The sequence below is a fragment of the Zootoca vivipara genome, chromosome 13, assembly GCF_963506605.1.
Source record: "Zootoca vivipara chromosome 13, rZooViv1.1, whole genome shotgun sequence".
NCBI lineage: Eukaryota > Metazoa > Chordata > Lepidosauria > Squamata > Lacertidae > Zootoca > Zootoca vivipara.
In genome coordinates, this window is record NC_083288.1 from 53511324 (window position 1) to 53533754 (window position 22431).

General features: G+C 49.4%; 1 protein-coding gene across 3 annotated transcripts; it reads left to right on the top strand.

Annotated features, from left to right (window-relative positions):
* The first annotated feature begins 8348 nt into the window (after positions 1–8348).
* On the top strand, positions 8349–21417 carry LOC132593072 (2-acylglycerol O-acyltransferase 3-like). Of its 3 annotated transcripts, XM_060281983.1 has the most exons (10): positions 8349–8393; positions 13123–13343; positions 13853–13927; positions 14176–14268; positions 14712–14819; positions 17417–17487; positions 17687–17891; positions 19216–19387; positions 20349–20551; positions 21041–21417. In XM_060281983.1, exons 4-10 carry the CDS (start codon positions 14202–14204, stop codon positions 21193–21195), a joined length of 981 nt encoding a protein of 326 aa, XP_060137966.1. In that variant the 5' UTR covers positions 8349–8393; positions 13123–13343; positions 13853–13927; positions 14176–14201; the 3' UTR covers positions 21196–21417. The 3 variants fall into 3 exon arrangements, with proteins under 3 accessions (XP_060137966.1, XP_060137965.1, XP_060137964.1); XM_060281982.1 differs by lacking the exon at positions 8349–8393 and having other exon boundaries at positions 12475–13343; XM_060281981.1 differs by lacking the exons at positions 8349–8393; positions 13123–13343 and having other exon boundaries at positions 13742–13927.
* The last annotated feature ends 1014 nt before the right edge of the window (positions 21418–22431 follow it).

Below are 22431 nucleotides of genomic sequence, written 5' to 3' on the forward strand. Positions count from 1 at the left end.
AGAGAGAGATAAGCAATAGCTGGGAGCCAACTCACCGGGGATCTTGAGATGAGGCAGACGTCTGAGCCCTTGCCGGGCGGGTGAGTAGCTGATGCAGGACCACGACGTGCGTCCTTTCAACAAAGGCGTAGAACTTTTGAGCCTCACACGGGGCACCACTTGTCGGAGAACCAGCCGACTCTTAGGTGCGAGGAAATCATGAGACGAGAGTCAAGAGTTTCAGATAGAGAGCATGAGCAGAGTGCTCTGAGCGAAGTGCTGACTGCCTCTCAGCCCCAGCTCCTTTTTATTCAGGATCCTTTCCTTGTCAAAAACATTAACCTTTAACCTATACATGACTCATGCAAACAAGGAAGATGTGTAAACAATAAACCTGTGCCTTACACAGAGAACTCCATTTGTACATTCCCACAGAGTGTTTCCTGTGTATTTTCCCACAGAGTATTTCCTGTGTACATTCCCACAGAGTATTTCCTGTGTACATTCCCACAGGAGGAGACTCTTGAGAGTCCCATGGACTGCAAGAAGATCAAACCTATCCATTCTTAAGGAAATCAGCCCTGAGTGCTCCCTGGAAGGACAGATCGTGAAGCTGAGGCTCCAATACTTTGGCCACCTCATGAGAAGAGAAGACTCCCTGGAAAAGACCTTGATGTTGGGAAAGATGGAGGGCACTAGGAGAAGAGGATGACAGAGGACGAGATGGTTGGACAGTGTTCTCGAAGCTACGAACATGAGTTTGACCAAACTGCGGGAGGCAGTGGAAGACAGGAGTGCCTGGCGTGCTATGGTCCATGGGGTCACGAAGAGTCGGACACGACTAAACGACTAAACAACAACAACAACAGAGCTAACAGTGCAGAGTCAAGCGGGACTCGCTCCGCACTCGCTTCTTCTCTTTTGATTTGGGACCTGCTTTTTGCAGCAGGAGAGCGGCAAAAATGCACGTGGAGAGGGTTAGATGCTGGGGCCTTCTGCCTGCTCAGCAGCTTCCGCTCCACCGCTGCACAACACCTTGAAGGGTTGGCGCAGCAGTTAATGATGCCATTTTGTCATTTTCTGTTTATTTGGTTATTTAACCAGATTCCCTATGTGGGCCACAGAGGATGAAAGGCTTCGGTTTCTGCAGATGTGCATGCTCTGTTTTATTTTAATATGCTCCTTTAGTTTCTGCAGCGCTGCTGCCTTTCTTTGCCATCGATCATCCTAAATCAAGAAAACGAAATCGCTTAGGTATAGACAAGACAAACAAGTGGTTATATGATATTATAGAACTACTAGTTACACTGGATCTCCTGCCATCTGGGGTCCTTGAGAATAAGCCCGATTTAATAATAATAATAATAATAATTTATTATTTATACCCCGCCCATCTGGCCGAGTTCCCCCAGCCACTCTGGGCGGCTTCCAACAAAACATTAAAATACAGAAATCCATCAAACATTAAAAGCTTCCCTAAACAGGGCTGCCTTAAGATGCCTTCTAAAGGTCTGGTAATTGTTGTTCTCTTTGACCTCTGATGGGAGGGCATTCCACAGGGTGGGTGCCACTACCGAGAAGGCCCTCTGCATGGTTCCCTGTAACTTGGCTTCTCGCAGCGAGGGAACCGCCAGAAGGCCCTCGGTGCTGGACCTCAGTGTCCAGGCAGAACGATGGGGGTGGAGATGCTCCTTCAGGTATACTGGACCGAGGCCGTTTAGGGCTTTAAAGGTCAGCACCAACACTTTGAACTGTGCTCGGAAACGTACTGGGAGCCAATGTAGGTCTTTCAGGACCGGTGTTATGTGGTCTCGGCGGCCGCTCCCAGTCACCAGTCTAGCTGCCGCATTCTGGATTAGTTGTAGTTTCCGGGTCACCTTCAAAGGTAGCCCCACGTAGAGCGCATTGCAGTAGTCCAAGCGAGAGATAACTAGAGCATGCACCACTCTGGCAAGACAGTCCGCGGGCAGGTAGGGTCTCAGCCTGCGTACCAGATGGAGCTGATAAACAGCTGCCCTGCACACAGAATTGACCTGTGCCTCCATGGACAGCTGTGAGTCCAAAATGGGGCACAGTTACCCCATTCAGGACCAGGGAGTCCACCACACCTGCCCGCCTCCTGTCCCCCACAAACAGTACTTCTGTCTTATCGGGATTCAATCTCAATCTGTTTGCCGCCATCCATCCTCCCACCTGCCTCCAAGCACTCACACAGGATTACCCATAAACAGGGTCAGTAGGGCTTTAGGTCCTTAACTTTGCTCCTTTCAGGGTTTGTGCGGAAAAGGCCTCTGTGCCTGCTGAGAGGGGCTCTGATTTTTAATACTTTTTAATAGATGCGGAGGGCATTTTGCTCAGGGCCCTTCTCTTCCCCCAGCTAAATGTAGAGCTTGCCAACAAAACTCCATCAAGGGGACCCACTGACTGAATTCCTATTTTAAATGTTCTAAGCAACTTTTTGGTATGAGTAATTTGCGACAGACCATTTATTAATGAAATGCTTGTTTTATATTTAGGAAATACAACTGGGCAGATGTCACTATTAAATGTATCATTCTTCTTAGTAAGGTGCAGAAAGAAAATATGTAGAGAAAGCATGTTGGTATCAGTGGATGTGGAAAGTAAACCTGTTTGGCTGACTTCGGTTAAAGAGAGTACACATACAAGATATTCCTTTTAGGCTTTCCCCATTTCCTTTCTCCTTGCTGTTATAAGAATTTTAAGGTCTTCGATATATAAGAAATGTTCATAAATGTACCAAGCTAAAAAATGCAGGAAGACAATCCTGAAGCCATTTTCAGTCTCCCAAAACTGACCAAATGTTTCTCTGAAAGGAGGAAGGAAATGTAAAAAAAACCTCCCCATTCTCTCTGTGCTCACAGATCCTGCCTTAAGGGCACATTTAAGGTGTGAATGGGGTGAGCCTGGGACCTGGGTTCCGGAATTGAGTACTGTAGTGAGAAGTTAGAATAACAAAAGAGTTGCCAGGCTCCCAGGTAATCCAACATTAACTGGTAAAAACTGCCAGACAGGAGATAAACAAGGTACTCAGATTTCTGCTGTGTTGTTGTTGTTGTTTAGTCTTCGTGACCCCCTGGACCAGAGCACACCAGGCACTCCTGTCTTGCACTGCCTCCCACTTCTGAAGAAGTGTGCATGCACACGAAAGCTCATACCAAAATAAAAACTTAGTTGGTCTTTAAGGTGCTACTGAAGGAATTTTTTTATTTTGCCTCCCGCAGTTTGGTCAAACTCATGTTCATGGCTTTGAGAACACTGTCCAACCATCTCGTCCTCTGTCGTCCCCTTCTCCTAGTGCCCTCCATCTTTCCCAACATCAGGGTCTTTTCCAGGGAGTCTTCTCTTCTCATGAGGTGGCCAAAGTCTTGGAGCCTCAGCTTCAGGATCTGTCCTTCCAGTGAGCACTCAGGGCTGATTTCCTTCAGAATGGATAGGTTTGATCTTCTTGCAGTCCATGGGACTCTCAAGAGTCTCCTCCAGCACCATAATTCAAAAGCATCCATTCTTCGGCGATCAGCCTTCTTTATGGTCCAGCTCTCACTTTCATACATCCCTACTGGGAAAACCATAGCTTTAACTATACCAGGGGTCCCCAAACTACGGCCCCCGGGCCGGATGCAGCCCAATCGGCCTTCCAATCCGGCCCGCGACGACCCCCGCCGCCCGCTCTCACAGCGCGCGGCGCAGCGACGATCTAAAAAATCGGCAAAAAATCGCCGAAAATCCTTTGTGCGCATGCGTATGGGCCTCTCCCGACCCGGAAGAGGTCATTTCTGGTGCACTTCCGGGTCGGGGGAGGCCCATACGCATGCGCACAAGCGATTTTCGGCGATTTTTTCCCCGCCCGTGCGCGCATGCGCACGGGCGCGCACTCCCCCGCCCTCCGGCCCGCTGCGTGCGCACTCCCCTGCCCTCCGGCCCGCCGCACGGTAAGTCTGGGGACCCCTGAACTATACGGACCTTTGTCGGCAAGGTGATGTCTCTGCTTTTTAAGATGCTGTCTAGGTTTATCATTGCTTTTCCCCCAAGAAGCAGGCGTCTTTTAATTTCGTGACTGCTGTCACCATCTGCAGTGATCAAGGAGCCCAAGAAAGTAAAATCTCTCACTGCCTCCATTTCTTCCCCTTCTATTTGCCAGGAGGTGATGGGACCAGTGGCCATGATCTTGGTTTTTTTGATGTTGAGCTTCAGACCATATTTTGCGCTCTCCTCTTTCACCCTCATTAAAAGGTTCTTTAATTCCTCCTTATTTTCTGCCATCAAGGTTGTGTCATCAGCATATCTGAGGTTGTTGATATTTATTCCGGCAATCTTAATTCCAGTTTGGGATTCATCTAGTCCAGCCTTTCACATGATGAATTCTGCATATAAGTTAAATAAGCAGGGAGACAATATACAGCCTTGTGGTACTCCTTTCCCAATTTTGAACCACTCAGTTGTTCCATATCCAGTTCTAACTGTAGCTTCTTGTCCCACATAGAGATTTCTCAGGAGACAGATGAGGTGATCAGGCACTCCCATTTCTTTAAGAACTTGCCATAGTTTGCTGTGGTCGACACAGTCAAAGGCTTTTGCATAGTCAATGAAGCAGAAGTAGACGTTTTTCCTGGAACTCTCTAGCTTTCTCCATAATCCAACGCATGTTTGCAATTTGGTCTCTGGTTCCTCTGCCCTTTCGAAATCCAGCTTGCACTTCTGGGAGTTCTCGGTCCACATACTGCCTAAGCCTGCCTTGTAGAATTTTAAGCATAACCTTGCTAGCGTGTGAAATGAGCGCAATTTCTGCTGTAGAGCACCCTTTTTCTGTGATGCAGGTATGACATGTCTGGGGGGGTGGTCTGCCTTCTGTGATGTATGTCTGATGCTTCTGGGGGTGGCCTTGGAGGGCAATTTCAAATGTCTATATAAGGGCAGGCACACCTTTGTTCTGGGTCCTCCTCCTTTCTCCTGCCTGTGAGGGGAGCACCCTGTTGCAACAGTCAATAAAGATCAAGCTTACTAGCTGCTTTGCTTCTCAATATTATCTGGTTGGCCTCTGTTATTTTCTCCTACTGATAGAAAACCTCCAAAGGACTCTACAAGGGCTCTTGTATACCCCTTTAGGGAATAAGGGCAGATTTTGTTTAGTACATCGCGGAGAAATATTTGGGGTCAATTTGGGAGAGTCTGAATGGCTTCAGGATTGCTCTCCTGTACTATTTCAGACACCTGGTTTGTTATTCTTATAACAAGACCCTCGCCTTGAAACCCTAAAAGGGGTTTGCCCCCCTCCCCGCTCAGCGTCTTCTACAACCCCCCATGGCATTCCCCTCTAGCACCCAACACCCCCCCACCCGTGGTCGTGTTTCTCACTCAGGCCTCGGGTCAGGGCTGCTCAAACAAGGCAGATTCTCCTCGGAGCCCCAAACCTCTGTGTTATAAGAGTTAAAAGGCGTCCTTCTCCAGGAGGGAGCTCGGACCTTCGGCAGAGCACAATTGAAAGCCCTTACCGGCTAGTAAAATGACAGAGATGTTAGGGCAAAATTCTGGGTGCGAGAATGCTCAGCCACCCAGCTCATCAGGCAAGGGCCTGTGGTCGTTGCGGAGTATAAAAAAGGAAGGAGTCCAGCCACGATCCGGAGCAAACAGCAAGGTTTATTACTGCGCAACAGGTTCAATGCCAGACTGAACACCGTGAACAGGGCTGCAGGAACTTTTAAAAGTTCCCACCACCATCCCATAATGCACATCGAAAGCATCATACATACATCACTTGTGACAGGGTAAAATGTCAGAAAAGGGAAGGCGCAAGGGGCATTAGCATACAGGTAGACAGGAGGTAAAGAGGATTAACACAAGGTAACAGTGCAGGATGTTCCAGGACATTGATAAGTAAGTACCAGTAAGTATCTGGGAGGGGATCCTTGGCAGGAGATGGTACCTGAATGGATTATGGATATGCAGAGGAGCACCACCCTGGCTACGTGACCTCTCCCTTCAAGGATTATGGCTGTTCCCTGCATCCCTGAGAGCCCTTTGCCAGAGTAGGAAAAAGGGGGTTTCATTTAGAAATAAAGATACACGGTATTTATTCATAAAGAAATATGGTTACATAGAGTCTCAGGCAACAGAGAAAGGGTAGGCTTGATCTTGAGGGGTTCGTGTTGGTGCGATACTAGAGTGGTGTTGTAGGATCAAATGGGGTCCCCTTGAGGGCATTTGTGCCGATCTTGATTCCCAAATGAAGCCTCGTTTGGGTGCCCCCCCATAAAATTCCCTAACAGTCCCCCATTCGGAGATAGATTCGTGACCCAGTTCTGAAAGAACAACGAATCTTTTCTCCGCTCCTCCTGCCCTTCCCTGGGGTCCTGGGTGTCAAAGCTCTGTGATCTGGTATTCCCTTTCCCGAAGTGTCGCATCTGAACATATTCTGGGAAGAGGGTACGGTGCTGAGAATAAGTTCTTTAGGGAAAGAGATTTGAGGGGTTTGTGTCGGGGAAGAAGCGGAACAGGGAACAACAGGGGTTAACACAATGCATGGCACAACAAAACACAGGTACACATAAACTAAAACAATTCCTTTAAATAACCATCCTAGGTTGGGGAGCCAGCCTCATATGTCAAAGTCCGAAAGTCCTTCGTGTTGAATAGCTTCCAGTTGTCCAGCCAACTTATGGATATTGTTCAAATGTCCTGGAATATTTAGAGTCTGGTCTGTGACAAACGTGCAACACTCAGAGCTGATCAGGGCACAAGTCCCGCCCTCACTGGACAATAAAAAGTCTGTAGCAATTCGGTTCTGATCTGCTCTGCCTTCTGCATGAATCTTAAAAGTACGCCTGTAAGTTTAAGATGTCTACATGGTTGGAGCCAGCTCCATACACAGGGAATAGTGCCCTGCCCCATGTTTCCCTATTGGCAGCCACGTCAGAGAGTTTGGGGAGGGATTTTGATTCTCCCTTATTCCTTTGCCTTCCCGCCGGTAAGTCGCGAGTGATAAAGCAAATCAGGTTCCAGGAAAGTTGGATCTGCTCCGAGCTGGCATGGGGCTGTACCGGTAGGGTGCAGGGGGTTAGGAGTTTAAGAGGGTTATGTCCTTTGCAATCCCCCACAGCGCTGTGGTCTGGTGTGGTCCCATACTGGAGAGGTGGGTGAAGGGCCTATGGGGTGGTACCAACCCTCAAGGTACTCTCCCCCTTTCCAGCCCTCCGTGTGTCCAGGATTCCACAGGCAGCAAAATCGCCTCAAACAAATCCCTCGCAGTTGGGGCTTTGAAGGTTTTGGGGTCAAGAGGAGGCACTGGAACCCAAACATTAGGTTTTCCGTTTGGTGTTGCTTGTCAGTATAAACATGCGCAGCCCCTCCCTGCTCTATTTCTGTCCAATTTGGGTGGCGAAGGGCCTCACCTTGTCCAGAGAGGAGGTACGATCCATTAGCACAGTTCATACGGTAGTATTGTTGTTCCATGGAAAGGTTGGCATATAGAGAGTTCCCAGTACTGAGTCCCAGGGATTTTAGGCACCAGTGAGTGACGTAGTAAGGTTCGGGAACCCGGGAGACAGAAGTTGAAATCCCCCATTCGGTCAGGGTCCTGGTCGCCCCCTAGGTCTACAGTGTGGTAGTTGAGTTAGTGGCAGTCAGCTTGCAGTCCGGAGCATTGGTCCGACAGGACCAAGGCAGGTTGAGAGCAGAAGAACAGGGTAAGGAGGTAAAGGATGGGACCCATGTTCAGTTCAACGTGGAGCGACAAACAACTGAGAGCTGTCAAAGCAGGAGCTGTCAAACGAAGAGATGGTAATCGCGCGAATACAAAGGGGGTGGGGGGTGGGCGCTGTGACCTGTTCACTTGGCGAGGATTTCTACACGTGGCGAGAGGCACTCTCCCCTTTATTCGAGCTCTGAGCCCTTAGTTAAATTAATTCAATCCGGCCCTTGGATGTGTGTGAATGCAGAAGCGGAGGCCAGCAACACACACGCCCACCCCACCCCCAGGGAACCTTCTGACATGTTAAGGCAGGAACAACATCACTGATGACCAGGCCCAGTGGGGAGGAGGCGGTGCGGAGCTATTCGTTGATTTTTAAAAACCTTTTCCTCCAAGAAGCGCACATGATTCTCTTCTTCCATTTGACCCTCACAACAACCCTGCAGATTAGCCGGTGGAACAATTGGCTCACGGTTGCCTCGTGAGCTGGAGATTTCTCATTCAGGATGGGTCAGCCACTTAAAACTACTGCGCCCTGCCTCTTACTCGATCCGTGCGGAGGAAAGCGGGCAGGGCCAGCCCTAAGGCAAGGCTTGGTGGCGCAATGCTTGTGCCTGGCCCGCTGCCTGCCTGGTCTGCCTTCCTGGAGTTTGGAGCACCCAGAGGAGTTGCTCCTGTCGGATCAAGAGTCGCAAAGGAAGGGGGAAAGGTAAGGTACGCTAAGAGGAACTTTTGTAATAAGACTGCTACTGTACTTTGAGATCTTGTATAGAATGTCCTGGGAGACTGAAGTGTTCTCCGACTGGTTTCTCTGTCTTGTGATTCCTGATGTCAGATTTATGTCCATTTATCCTTTGGCGTAGGGTTTGGCCTGTTTGTCCAATATAGAGAGCTGAAGGGCACCGTTGGCATTTGATGGCATTCACAATGTTAGAAGATGAGCAATTAAATAGTCCTGAGATGGTATGTTGAATGTTGTTGGGGCCAGTAATGATGTTGTCCGGGTGTATGTGGCAGCAAAGTTGGCATCTGGGTTTATTGCAGGCTCTGGTACCAGTGTCCATGTTAAGTCTGGTGGTTGTATTATTGTGGGTGAGAAGTTGTTTAAGATTGGGTGGCTGTCTGTAGGCAATGAAAGGTCTTCCTCCTAGAGCTTGAGAAAGAGAGCTGTCATTGTCCAGGAGAGGTTGTAGATCTCTGATGATGCGTTGTACTATTTTAACTTGGGAGCTGTATGTGATGACTAGTGGTGTTCTGTTATTTTCTTTTTTGGGTCTGTCCTGCAGCAGGTTCTCTCTAGGTATCAGTCTGGCTCTGTTGATCTGTTGTTTAACTTCATCAGGTGGATATTTTAGTTCTAAAAAGGTTTGCTGTAGATCTCTAAGGTGAGATTCTCTGCAAAGTCTGCTGTGATTTTATCTGAAATGGTGTTCCTTGTGGCTTGTAAACCATGTGTAAATTGCAGGCTTGTATGTGTGGAGTGTGTTTTACTTTGAGCTGTGGTTTGGGGACCTCGGCACACAATAAACGGGCAACAAAAACAGTTTGTTTATGTTTCCTGTTTTCTTTCCCCAAGCAGAGATAATAAGTAAGTGTGGTGTCAGCTCCCTAAAAAGGTCAACAACTCTGGGAAATGGGGGGCGGGGGCGCCAGAGGGATCTTCGCACCACGACGCCGGATATGCTTAAGACGGCCGTGGACCTGGGTCTTGTTATAAGAATTTTAAGGTCATATATATATATAATAATTGTTCATAAAACATGTACATGAATGTACAGAAACATGTCTGAAGCAGCACAGGAAGACAGGCCTGACTGACACCATTTTGACTCTCTCTCTCTGACCAGGTGTTCCTCTGCAAGGAAGAAGGGGGGTGGGGGGAACCTTCTCATTGTCTCAGGAATTAAAGTGATAATCCCTGGCATCCTGATACCTGGGTGCCAGACAAAAGGGTGTGATTAACTTGGCTGGGAAACAGGGAAATGTAAATATCTCTCTCTTTTGTTGATTAGGTTTGGGGGGCAGGGGGCAGGGTCCAGACTGCTCAGATTACTGCCACCAGACCTCCCCTTTCATGATGTACCTATGATGAATCTAGGGAGGGCGGTCTTGGGCTATACCCCTTCTGTGACATATGGATGATGCTTCTGGGGGGTGGGCTGAAACCAATTTCAAATTTCTTTTTAAGGGCAGGACACCTTTCTTTGGGGTTCCTTCCTTGTTCTCCTGCGTGAGAGGAAGGACCCTGTTGCAACAGCGAAAATAAAGGCTTTGCTTCTCAAACTTCTCTGGTTGGCCTCTGTTATATTCTCCAACCGATGGAGAACCCAATAAGGGAATAAGGGCAGATTTTTGCCTATATCAGTCTAGAGTGTGAGAGGCAGGGAGATTGCTGTGACATCCTTGTGAAGTGGGAGGGAATAGGAGTCCTCATCGGAGTGTGTCCACTTTCCTAGAACGTTTTCCTAAGAGACTTTCCAATCCCCATTTCCCTTTCGAAGGCCCCTTATAGAAACCTTCCCAAACCCGTTTGCCTATCGGAGTCAGACCACTTTCCTATCGGAGTCAGGCCACTTTCCTTAAACGTGCTCCAGGTTCCCCAGGTGCCCCATAACCCCGAGAGACCCCCCCAGCCCCTTCGGAGACTGTGCAGGGCTAGAACTTGCGCAAGTGCCCCTTCGGAGACTGACCAGGGCAAAAATGGGTGCGCCCCTGTCCAAAGAGACAACTCTGCAGACTTCAGGGGAAAAAGAAGCCCAACGAGAGCTTACTTCCCGTCTGAACTCTGATAAACCCCTCCAATTGTATTTAAGAAATGTTTCAGGGGCTAAAAAAACAACAACAACAACAAAACAAAACAAAACAAAACAAAATGCAAGCTTGCTTAAATAATTTTTATGTAAGGGCTTGATCAACCCAAAAACATGGCAAATATTAAAAAGAGTGGAAGTAGTGTGTAAAGGTTTGTTTTAAAGAGGCTGTAGAAGGCCATTTTTTCTCTCCAAAAGTAAAAATGTGTGTGTGTGTGTGTGTGTGTGTGTGTGTGTGTGTGTACATACCCATTTTTCAACAGTAAAGGGGACAGGATGAAGGAAAATAAAGAGTTGTAACTTTGAAAATGCTTGCTCAATGCTTTGAAAATATTTTGAAACTTGAAAATGTTCACTTCATAAACACCAGCTATTAGTGGATAAGAGATGTACTCAAGGTTCAGAAATGTTATGGGGTTTGTGTTTGTTAGGGAATTTTATAGGGGGTGGGGCACCCAAACGAGGCTTCATTTGGGAATCAAGATTGGCACAAATGCCCTCAAGGGGACCCCGTCTGATCCTACAACACCACTCTAGTATCGCACCAACACGAACCCCTCAAGATCAAGCCCTGTGTAATAAAGGCTCCCTTTCCTACCCTTTCTCTGTTGCCTGAGACTCTATGTAACCATATTTCTTTATGAATGAATACCGTGTATCTGTATTTCTATATGAAACCCCCTTTTGGGACTCTGGCCAAGGGCTCTCAGGGATGCAGGGAACAGCCATAATCCTTTAAGCGAGAGGTCACGTAGCCAGGGTGGTGCTCCTCTGCATATCCATAATCCATTCAGGTACCACCTCCTGCCAAGGATCCCCTCCCAGATACTTACTAGTACTTGCTTATCAATGTCCTGGGACATCATGCATTGTGTTAATCCTGTTTAAAAGTTCTTGCAGCCCTGTTCACGGTGTTCAGTCTGGCATTGAACCTGTTGCGCAGTAATAAACCTTGCTGTTTGCTCCGGATCGTGGCTGGACTCCTTCCTTTTATACTCCGCAATGACCTAACCCTTCGCCTGATGAGCTGGGTGGCTGAGCATTCTCGCACCCAGAATTTTGCCCTAACAGTGTTTAAACAACATCCATAGACTGCCTTCTTAAGTGTGCATAGTTAAAACTGCCAACCTGTTAAAAAATTTCTAGTATAAAGAAATCATGTTGAACCCATCAATCTTAAACATTATAAATGTGAGAATGAGGTGTGCAAATATTTGTTATTTGAGAGAGGCCCCAGAGGGGAGTCTTTCTCCAAGTGACTAGAGGAATGACTAAAGGAAAATTGAACAGCTATTCCAATAAAGGTGAATTGTTTGTCAAAAGTAGAGCTTCCATAGCCAGGAATTGTCTATCTGAGTCTAGTTTTAACTTCGATTCTGTTGGACAGAAGGGTTATTGTCGGGCTCCTGGTATCAGTCTCTTAAGGAAAAAAAACTCATCTGCTAAAGGGTTCTGTATAAAGTTGGTATTTTCATTCAAATCTTGTGAATCCTGTATCTTAGAGGGTTAGACTAAATGACCTCAGGGTCCCTTCTAACTCCCATTTTAGAGCTATGTGAAAGGCAATGTGTCTGATGTGGTGATGGGTTGAAATTCAGCCCAGCTCTGCTTTCTGGCAAGGAAAGATTATTGGTTTTCAGAGTTAGAACAGAGTTGTTTTTTAAGGAGTGATTATCTACGTTTTTACCATTTTGTCTAGTAAGGTTTAAAGTTTAAGCACATATGAAAGTCTTGACCATTTCCCCTTGTAAATAAATGGCAGAATATATCTTATGAATTGTGACCCTGTAGCCATTTTTTTTTTGTAAACCCAATGTTTTAGCTTCTGAGGCTAAAGTGCCATTAGATTATAAACTACGTTTTGTAAAACCAAAAGTAATATTTGGAATTTATTGGGCTCCGATACATCGATGTAAAAAGGGATGATCTATGGTACAGCGGCCTGCTGCTGGAGGTGCCAAAATGAGAATGCCTCTTTGAAGCATTTGCTTATGCAAGTCTTGATGCTTACAGATTTTGGGAGGACAGTATTGCGATGCATAAATGCTAATTTGGGAAGAGGATGTTCCTGCCTTGAGGCAGGAAGCAATGTCATTACCAGCAAAAGCTTTGCATAATTTCTACCTTTGCCCTCTCCAGGGTCAGGTCAGCTTGGATCTCACTGCCTTGCCTGGCAGGAGGAGGAGGAGGCAACCTTTGAACAGCACCCACAGGGCGCTTCAGAAATCCCGGGGATTTCTCATCCTGTCTTTCTTCCAGGAGGGACCCAGGTGGCGCTGTGGTTAAACCACTGAGCCTAGGGCTTGCTGATCAGAAGGTCGGCGGTTCGAATCCCTGTGACGGGGTGAGCTCCCGTTGCTTGGTCCCAGCTCCTGCCAACCTAGCAGTTCGAAAGCACGTCAAAATGCAAGTAGATAAATAGGAACCGCTACAGCGGGAAGGTAAACGGCGTTTCCATGTGCTGCTCTGGTTTGCCAGAAGCGGCTTTGTCATGCTGGCCACATGACCTGGAAATTATACGCCGGCTCCCTCGGCCAATAATGCGAGATGAGCGCGCAACCCCAGAGTCGGTCACGACTGGACCTAATGGTCAGGGGTCCCTTTACCTTTACCTTACCTTTCTTCCAGGGGCACCTAAAGGCCACCAGGAGGAGCTGCGCTTGGTCCCTTTGAAAGGAAGGCAGCAGCAACTGCGGATCCTCAGAGGACTCTTCACCTGCTCAGAGGCACTCCTTCTTTCCTAGAGCTACAGGGTCACCGCCAAAGCTGCTGCAAATCCTGCCTTGCCAGGGGTTGGGCTGGATGACCCTTGAGGGTCCCTTCCAACTAGACCGCTTTACGGTTCTACAGTAAGTCCCACAGTTTATGAAATGCACCTGTTTTTCAAACGGTTCTTCCCTGCTTTTTATTGCATTTTATGCATCTCCTCAAGCGCCGCTTCCTCTGTTCCTGGTGGCTTGGAGTAGAGAGGTGTGCAGACGGGCCAATCGATCCTGGCACCCCAAGCTTTGTCTGGTGGGCCGAGAGGGCAGGGCGGCCCTGGGGTGAGGGCCAGCCTGGCGGCTGCTGATTACAAAAGATGGAGCCCTGCTGCTCCTGGTCTTCCTCCACTCACCCCATGGCTATGGGGCTGGCAGGGGCATCCTCCCCCTGGCCCTCCCCTCTGGCTTCTCACTGCACCATAGAGATTGGCTCTAGTGCCCTGGCTGGGAGTCACAATAAACCCATCTGAAGGTGTCTCTGGGAGCCGCTGGGCTTGACCTTTTAAAGGCCAGGAATGAAATGATACGCCTTGTCTCCTTTTGGAGGAGGAGAGCTCACCCAGGTCCCCTTTGCCTCACCTGGGTCCTTTTTGCAGGCCCACCTGGGGACCAAAGAACAGGCGGCAGAGAGAGACGGTGTACATTGCAGGACAACATCTTCTCCTGGACAAGTGAGGCTCTTTCCTCCTCCTCCTTCCCCTCCCCCTCCTCCCTCCTGCCCCAAATGATGCCCCCTTCCCGAGGGTACTGCTGAAGGGGAGCAGGTGCGTTTTGAGATGCAGCTCGGAGGCCACCTGGGCTGAACACACCTGCGTCTTAATGCTCTCCCTTCTGCCGAGGCAGGGGCACCTCCTGGCTGGAGTCCCACTGCAGAGCCCCCCCCAACTCCCCCCCCCCCGGGTGTAAATTTTCTCCCCAGGGTCTCTTCCACTTGAGGGTCAGAAGATGGCTCTGCAGAAGCATCTGGAGGCCCTGAGCGTCTTCCAGTTGGTCCTCACCTTCCTCTTCTTTGGTAAGTTGGGAACTGGGGTGGGTGGCAGAGGGGGGACACTTCGTCACACTTTCGTGCATGCACACGGAAGCTCATGCCAAAATAAAAACTTAGTTGGTCTTTATTTTCCCTCTTTCCAAAGCAGCTTTGGGCCAGGTATGTCTGGACTAGGGAGTCAGCACCGCAGGCAGGGGGTTGGGCTAGATGACCCTGGGGTGCCCCTTCCAACCTTCTGGATTTAGGGGGGGCTTCAGATCATGGGCCTACAACTCCCATGTTCCCTAGCTAGCAGGACCAATGGTCAGGGATGATGGAAATTGTAGTCTCCAAACATCTGGAGGGCCAAGGTTGAGGAAGCCTGCCCTAGAAGGACCCCTTCAGAAAACTCCCTATAACCCAGGGAGCTTTCAGCCTGGAGGGCTGGCCTGCCCCTCACCTGCCTCTGGCCTCTCCCCCCCCCCCAGGTGCCTTCTTCTCCGTTCTCCTGGTCTACCTGCTCTTCACCTCCTACTGGTCTATCAGCGTCCTGTATTTCGCCTGGTGGATCTTCGACTGGGATACGCCAGAGAGAGGTGAGTTCGATTCCCCCCAACCAGGGCCGGATTTGGGTTTGATGAGGCCCTACGCTGCTGAAGGTGATGGGGCCCTTTATATGTCCAGCTGTATTTTGTCCACAACAAATGGTTGCTGTTTTTTGTGTTGAATATATGCTATATGTTACAGGTACTGGTAGGTAGCCGTGTTGGTCTGATGCAGTCAAAACAAAATACAAAAATCCTTCTGCACACGAAAGCTCATACCTATGATAAACTTAGTTGGTCTCTAAGGTGCTACTCCCCTTCATGGATCAATGCCTTGTCGTGGCGAAGGGGCTTGAATAACTCGGAGTAGCTATGAGCTATGCCATGCAGGGCCACCCAAGATGGACAGGTCATAGTGGAGAGTTTTGACTAAACGTGATCCACCTGGAGAAGGAACTGGCAAGCCACTCCAGTATCCCTGCCAAGAAAACTCCATGGACAAAGACAACAAAGTGTGCTATGGTCCATGGGGTCACGAAGAGTCGGACACGACTAAACGACTAAACAACAACAAGGTGCTACTGGAAGGATTTTTGTATTTTGTTTTGATATGCTATATGGTAATTTATGGACCTCATAGGTATCTATAGCCGTGCATTCATGCAGAATGTAGGGACCCTATATATAGAAAGGAGCAAACCCGTGATATTTGAGGGAGCAGGCTAGCAGGCGGGGCCCATGACTTACATCCTAGGAGCCTACACAACACAAAACACTGCTGCTGTAAGTAGGTTTTATTTTATTTGCTTTTTATCATATTTTGGAAATGTACATCCAGGTTTTTTCCTTTAAATTTTTGGGGGCCCCCATGAGAGTGCGGCCCTAAGCTATAGCTTGTTTAGCTTATATAGTACATAAATTCTGCACTGCCCCCAACCCTACCTGGAGGCCAGGTGAAAGGCCCCTCTCCCTGTCTGAGAAGGGTGCTGAGCCCCACACCCAGACCCACACAGCTTGAGCTGCTGTCTCGCCCTGCCTCTCCTCCTCCAGCCTCCTTCACCCGCTTCCCCTGGGGCAGCTTGGGAGCATCCCAAACCTGTTTCTGTCTGTTAGGGAATTTTATAGGGGGTGGGGCACCCAAACGAGGCTTCATTTGGGAATCCAGATTGGCACAAATGCCCTCAAGGGGACCCCGTCTGATCCTACAACACCACTCTAGTATCGCACCAACACGAACCCCTCAAGATCAAGCCCTGTGTAATAAAGGCTCCCTTTCCTACCCTTTCTCTGTTGCCGGAGACTCTATGTAACCATATTTCTTTATGAATGAATACCGTGTATCTTTATTTCTAAATGAAACCCCCTTTTGGGACTCTGGCCAAGGGCTCTCAGGGATGCAGGGAACAGCCATAATCCTTGAAGGGAGAGGTCACGTAGCCAGGGTGGTGCTCCTCTGCATATCCATAATCCATTCAGGTACCATCTTGTGCCAAGGATCCCCTCCCAAATACTTACTGGTACTTGCTTATCAATGTCCTGGAACATCCTGCATTGTTACCTTATGTTAATCCTCTTTACCTCCTGTTTACCTGTATGCTAATGCCCCTTGCACCTTCCCCTTTTCTGATGTTTTACCCTGTCACAAGTGATGTATGTATGATGCTTTCGATGTGCATTATGGGATGGTGGTGGGAACTTTTAAAAGTTCCTGCAGCCCTGTTCACGGTGTTCAGTCTGGCATTGAACCTGCTGCGCAGTAATAAACCTTGCTGTTTGCTCCGGATCGTGGCTGGACTCCTTCCTTTTTTTATACTCCGCAACGACCACAGGCCCTTGCCTGATGAGCTGGGTGGCTGAGCATTCTCGCACCCAGAATTTTGCCCTAACACTGTCCCTGCTATTTACTGTTATCTATTTTCCAAGACAGCTTCCAATAAAAGACACAATGGCAGGAGGGGTTTCATCTCTCTCTCTCTCTCTCCGTCCCTCCCTCTCCCCCCCTCCCCCCCTTGTGTGTGTGTATATGGAGGGAAGAAAAATCAGTTGCATTTATTTAAGTATTTATAATAATTTATTAATTTTTACTATAAAAACACACAGAATCCTGTAATTTACACGAATCAAAAGAGCCCTCCCCAAAATATAACTTAGAATCAGAGTTGGAAGGGACCCCGAGGATCATCTTCCTCCTCCTCATAAATTAATTATTTTATTTTATTTTATTTATACCCTGCTAATCTGGCTGGGCTGCCCCAGCCTCTCTCGGTGGCTTCCAACACACACACACACACACAATAATAATAATAATAATAATAATAATAATAATAATAATAATATATCAAGTATTAATAGTAACAATCAGATCCTATATTTTAAAAAGTTACAATAACTTTAAAATAAACAACTTACACCAAATAAAGCAATATGCACTAATCCATTACAATCCAATAATAAACACTAAAATTAAACATCCGCAAGTAATAATTAAATAACTAAACATTTAAGCAGAGGTCAGGTGCTCATCTGCCAGGAATTCCTTAGCTGTGATTCCTGCATTGCTGAGGGTTGCACTGGATGACCCCTGGGGGTCCCCTTCCAACCCCACAATTCTCTGATTCCGTCCCCTGCCTGAACCCTTGCCTTCGCAGGTGGGCGCCGCAGCGACTGGACAAGGCACTGGAGAGTCTGGGAGCTCCACCGGGATTATTTCCCCATCAAGGTATGAGAAAGGGGCTGGCAGGGAGACAGAGGGTCTGCCATCCTTCGAAGGATTCCAGGCGTCCTTGGCACTCCTGGAGACCAGATCACGGATAAGCAGGAGGTGGTGGCCGTCAAAGGCTGCTGGCCATGGGATCTGCGCGCTGCCTCTCTGAATGTGACATTCGGGTGGGGGGCAAAACGCCCCTCTTGCCTTGCAGCTGGTGAAGACGGCCGAGCTGCCCCCGACACGGAACTACGTCCTGGGCTCCCACCCCCACGGGATCATCTGCACGGGGGCTTTTTCCGCCTTCTGCACCGAGGCCACAGGCTTCTCCCGCACCTTCCCTGGCCTCCGGCCCAGCCTGGCCGGCCTCGCAGGGATGTTCCGCCTGCCCGTCTACCGGGAGTACATTATGAGCTCAGGTGAGGCCAACGGGGTGAGGGATGGAGAATGAAGAGGGGGCGCAGGGAAGTCCTTAGGGTGGACACATGGAGTCCACAGGGGGTTGAGAGGCTGTCTTGTGCTACTAGCCGGTCAGGTTGGGGGTGGGGAAGTGGGTGGCCCCTCCCCTGAGGAGCATCTTCAAGAACCCTGCCTGAACCCCCCCCCTCTCAGGAATGCCTTCCCAGAGCCCCTGGGAATAGAATTCCTCAGCAAGAATTTCTGTTTTTCCTGCCATTCTTTGCTCCTGTGCAAACGAAAAGGGGCGTTTCTTTGCGCAAATCATGATGATGGTTATGATGGTGATAATTATTATTTATACCCCACCCATCTGGCTGGGTTTTCCCAGCCACTCTGGGTGGCTTCCAACAGAATATTAAAAACACGATAAAACACCAAACATTAAAAACTTCCCGAAACGTCCCTTCAGATGCCTTCTATAAGTCAGATAGTTTCCTTGACATCTGGTGGGAGGATGTTCCACAGGGCGGCGTCACTTTTGAGAAGGCCCTCTGCGTGGTTCCCTGTAACCTCACTTCTCGCAGGGAGGGAACCGCCAGAAGGCCCTCGGAGCTGGACCTCAGTGTCTGGGCCAAATGATGGGGGTGGAGACGCTCCTTCAGGTATACTGGGCCGAGGCCGTTTAGGGCTTTAAAGGTCAGCACCAACACTTTGAATTGTGCTCAGAAACGTACTGGGAGCCAATGTAGGTCTTTCAAGACCAGTGTTATGTGGTCTCGGCGGCCGCTCCCAGTCACCAGTCTAGCTGCCACGTTCTGGGTTAGTTGTAGTTTCCGGGTCACCTTCAAAGGTAGCCCCACGTAGAGCGCATTGCAGTAGTCCAAGCAGGAGATAACCAGAGCATGCACCACTCTGGGGAGACAGTCTGCGGGCAGGTAGGGTCTCATCCTGCGTACCAGATGGAGATGATAGACACAGAATTGACCTGTGCCTCCATGGACAGCAGTGAGTCCAAAATGACTTCCAGGCTGCGCACTTGGTCCTTCAGGGCCACAGTTGCCCCTTTAAAGACCAGGGAATCCCCCACACCTGCCCGCCCCCTGTCCCCCAAGAAGAACAGTACTTCTGTCTTGTCAGGATTCAACCTCAATCTGTTAGCTGCCATCCATCCTCCAGCCACTTTCAGACACGCTGATTCTCTGCCAGCGATTCTTTTGCCCTTTAATCGACTCACACAATTTCAGAGTTGGCGGAGAATCGCGAGGGTCCTCTAGTAGTCCAACCCCCTGAAAAGCAGAGAATTCCTTCGCACCCACAAGCACCTTTGCTTTCTCCCACTTCCAGGGATGGTCCCGGTTAACAAAAGGTCCCTGGACTTCCTCCTGAGCGGGCCCCCCGGGCGCGCGGTGGTCATCGTGGTGGGGGGCGCGGCCGAGTCGCTGGACGGTGCCCCCGGAGAGCAGCGCGTCCGCCTTCACGGAAGGAGGGGATTCGTGCGCCTGGCGCTGCAACATGGGTAGGGGCACCAAGGGGGCAAGGGGGTGTCCCAGGGGGTGTTGGGCACAGGTCAGCAATATCTCAGGCTGGGTGAGCATGGCAGCGCTTCCCGGTGGATCCTGCCCCAAAGAAGCAATTACAAGGACTGAAGGCCCCTCCCCTTCCTTGCCATGTAGTTTTTTATTACATTTTTCTTACGTTTTCTCAATAACCTTCCTAACAAATAATTCCACTGCTCCATAAGCTGACCCCCCCCCTCAGTGTTTTTACTCAAACCTTTTCTACTGCGCTTTATCTTTATCCATTACAAAAAAAATTATTACATTTTTTTGGTCATTTTTCTTCTGCTGCTTTTATATCGAATCCTGTCCACGATTTCATTTGACTGTCATATTTTTTTAAATAATCCACAAACGGCCTCATCCTTCTGTAAAAAGTTCATCATTCTGATCTCTTAATTTTGCTGTGAGCTTTGCCATCTCTGCCTAGTCCATTTCTTTCAAAAGCCACTCACTCTTTTCCCCAATTCTGTGCATGTAATATTCTAGCTGCAGTTGTCAGGCATATAAATAGCTTAGTCATCTTCTAGGGAACATCTCTCCCTATTATGCCTATAAGAAAAGCTTCTGGTCTTTTGGGAATAGAGCATTTAAACATTTTCTCCATTTCTTTATATATCTTTCCCCAAAAGCCTTTCGCTTTCCTACATCTCCACCACAAATGGAAGAAAGACCCACATACCTATTTTTAGCATTTACTTGACACATTTTTTATAAATTTTGGCCAGTTTATTTGGCATTAAATACCACCTGTACAACATTTTGAGATAGTTTTCTCTTAATGTATAACAGGCCGTGAATTCCATCTCCTAAGGTCCCTCCCTGCCTTCCCACAGCCTAGCCTACCTCACAAGGTTCTTGGTTGGAATAAATGCTCTCCCTGACCCGATATTCCTTTCTTCCTCCTCTTCCTCCTCACAGGGCTGACCTGGTGCCCGTTTACACCTTTGGGGAGAACGACATTTTCCGACAGATCCGATTCCCCGAGGGCAGCTGCGCTCGCCGCTTCCAGCTGGGTTTCAAGCAGCTGCTCGGCTTCGCCCCTTGCCTCTTCAGCGGGAGGGGCCTCTTCTCCAGCCGCTCCTGGGGGCTCCTGCCCATGGCTGCCCCCATCACGGTGGTGGGTAAGGACCCAGCAGGCTCCCCGTCCCTTCCTTAGCCTCCGCCCTCTGCCCCCCAAAACACCCCCAACTCACCAACTTGCTTGCAAAGAGCCGCAAGCTCTTCAGCATCATACTAAGTGGCAGGTTCTGCCGTGCCTCTCTCTCGCCCCCTCCTAGAACTGAATCAGAAACCATGTGGAATTGGAAGAGTCCCCTGAGGGTCATCTAGCCCAACCCCTCTGCGATGCAGGAATAAAACGATCTGCCTTGTTTTATCCTTCTCCCCATCCTTGGAGGTTACCTAGCAGAGGTTGGGGGCCACCAATCAGGGATTCCTGCATTGCAGGGGTTGGGCTGCATGACCCTCGGGGGTCCCTTCGATTCCTGCACTTAACCCACTCCTTACTCCCAAGCCAGGGTGCAAAGGCCGCTGAGGTGGGGGTGAGGTCTTGGGAGATGCAATGGTCAGAGCAGCAGACCCCTCCAAACCACCCCCCCTCTCTCCTGCAGTGGGGAAGCCTATCCCGGTCCCGCTCCGCCCGCGCCCCACCGAGGACGAGGTGAACAGCTTCCACGCTCTCTACGTCGAGGCTCTGAAGCAGCTCTTTGACGCCCATAAAGAATCCTGCGGCCTTCCGGCCTCCCAGCAGCTCCTCATCACCTAGACTAGAGGGACCAGACTTCAGCCGAAGCAGCACCGGGGGACACAAGTTGTGGGGGAGACACCAGGGGGACTTTGTCGTCGTCCCCATCTGCGCACACCAATAATCAATCAATTAACTGGCATGCAGAGTACAAAAGTATATAAGACAAAGCATAAAACTGGAGTCTGCTTATAGAACGGTATTCTTTAAAATAAAACTAAGGCAATAAGGTTAAAAGGTGTTTCTCCGTTTATAGCGACGTACAGTAGTTTCTCTTAGAAATTCTGCTTGTTGTTTAGTCGTTTAGTCGTGTCCGACCCCCTGGACCAGAGCACGCCAGGCACTCCTGTCTTCCACTGCCTCCTGCAGTTTGTCAGTGTGCATGCACACGAAAGCTCATACCAAAATTAAAACTTAGTTGGTCTTTAGGGTGCTACTGAAGGATTTTTTTAAAAATTTTGTTTCCACTCTGCCTACCTGTATCCTGCAGTTTGGTCAGACTCATCATATTGGTGGCTTCGAGAACACTGTCCAACCATCTCGCCCTCTGTCTTCCCTTTCTTCTTGTGGGGAATTGGAAGGGTCCCCCGAGGGTCATCTAGCCCAACCCCTCTGCAATGAAAGAATAAAACGATCCGCCTCATTTCATGGGGCTTGCTATGGAGGGAGCTGCGATTGCGCACACATATGTGTGTGTGTGTTTGTGCGCGCACACACACGACTTCCTTCTCCCCTTCCTTGGAGGCTACTAAGCAGAGGTTGGGGGGGGGCACGAATCAGGGGGTTGGCTATATGACCCTTGGGGGGGTCTCCTCCATTCCTGCACTTAACCCACCCCTGAAACCCAAGGCCAGAGTGCAAAGGCTGCTGGGATGGGGAGACCCTAGCTGCCATGGGGTGCGGGCAAAGGCAGAGCAGCAGGCCCCCCCCCCCAACTGTCACCTAGGGACCCGAGCTCGACCCGAAGCAGCCTGAGGGGACACAAGGTTGTGGTTGGGGGGGGGGAGACACACGGGAGACTTTATTTCCCCCCATCCCCGTCTGTACACACCATTTCCAATAAAAGGCGCCGTGCCTGGTGTCTGATTTTGGGTCCTTGGTGCCCGCATCCCCTTTTTGTGCCTGCCTGCGGAGCCCGAGGCTGGTTGTCTCATTCACACATGCATTATTAAGGCGAGGTTTGCAGAGCCCGGCAGCCAGAGAAGCAGGCCGAGTTCCTGGATCCGTGGCCCTGGCTTGAGGGGGCTGCCCACATGC

Excerpts from the sequence above, each read along its gene's own strand:
- LOC132593072 (XM_060281981.1), top strand. The coding sequence starts at position 13,777 with ATGATACGCCTTGTCTCCTTTTGGAGGAGGAGAGCTCACCCAGGTCCC. Across the intron at positions 17,892-19,215 it reads GGAGTACATTATGAGCTCAG|GGATGGTCCCGGTTAACAAA; the intron begins GTGAGGCCAACG and ends TCCCACTTCCAG. Across the intron at positions 19,388-20,348 it reads CGCCTGGCGCTGCAACATGG|GGCTGACCTGGTGCCCGTTT; the intron begins GTAGGGGCACCA and ends TCCTCCTCACAG.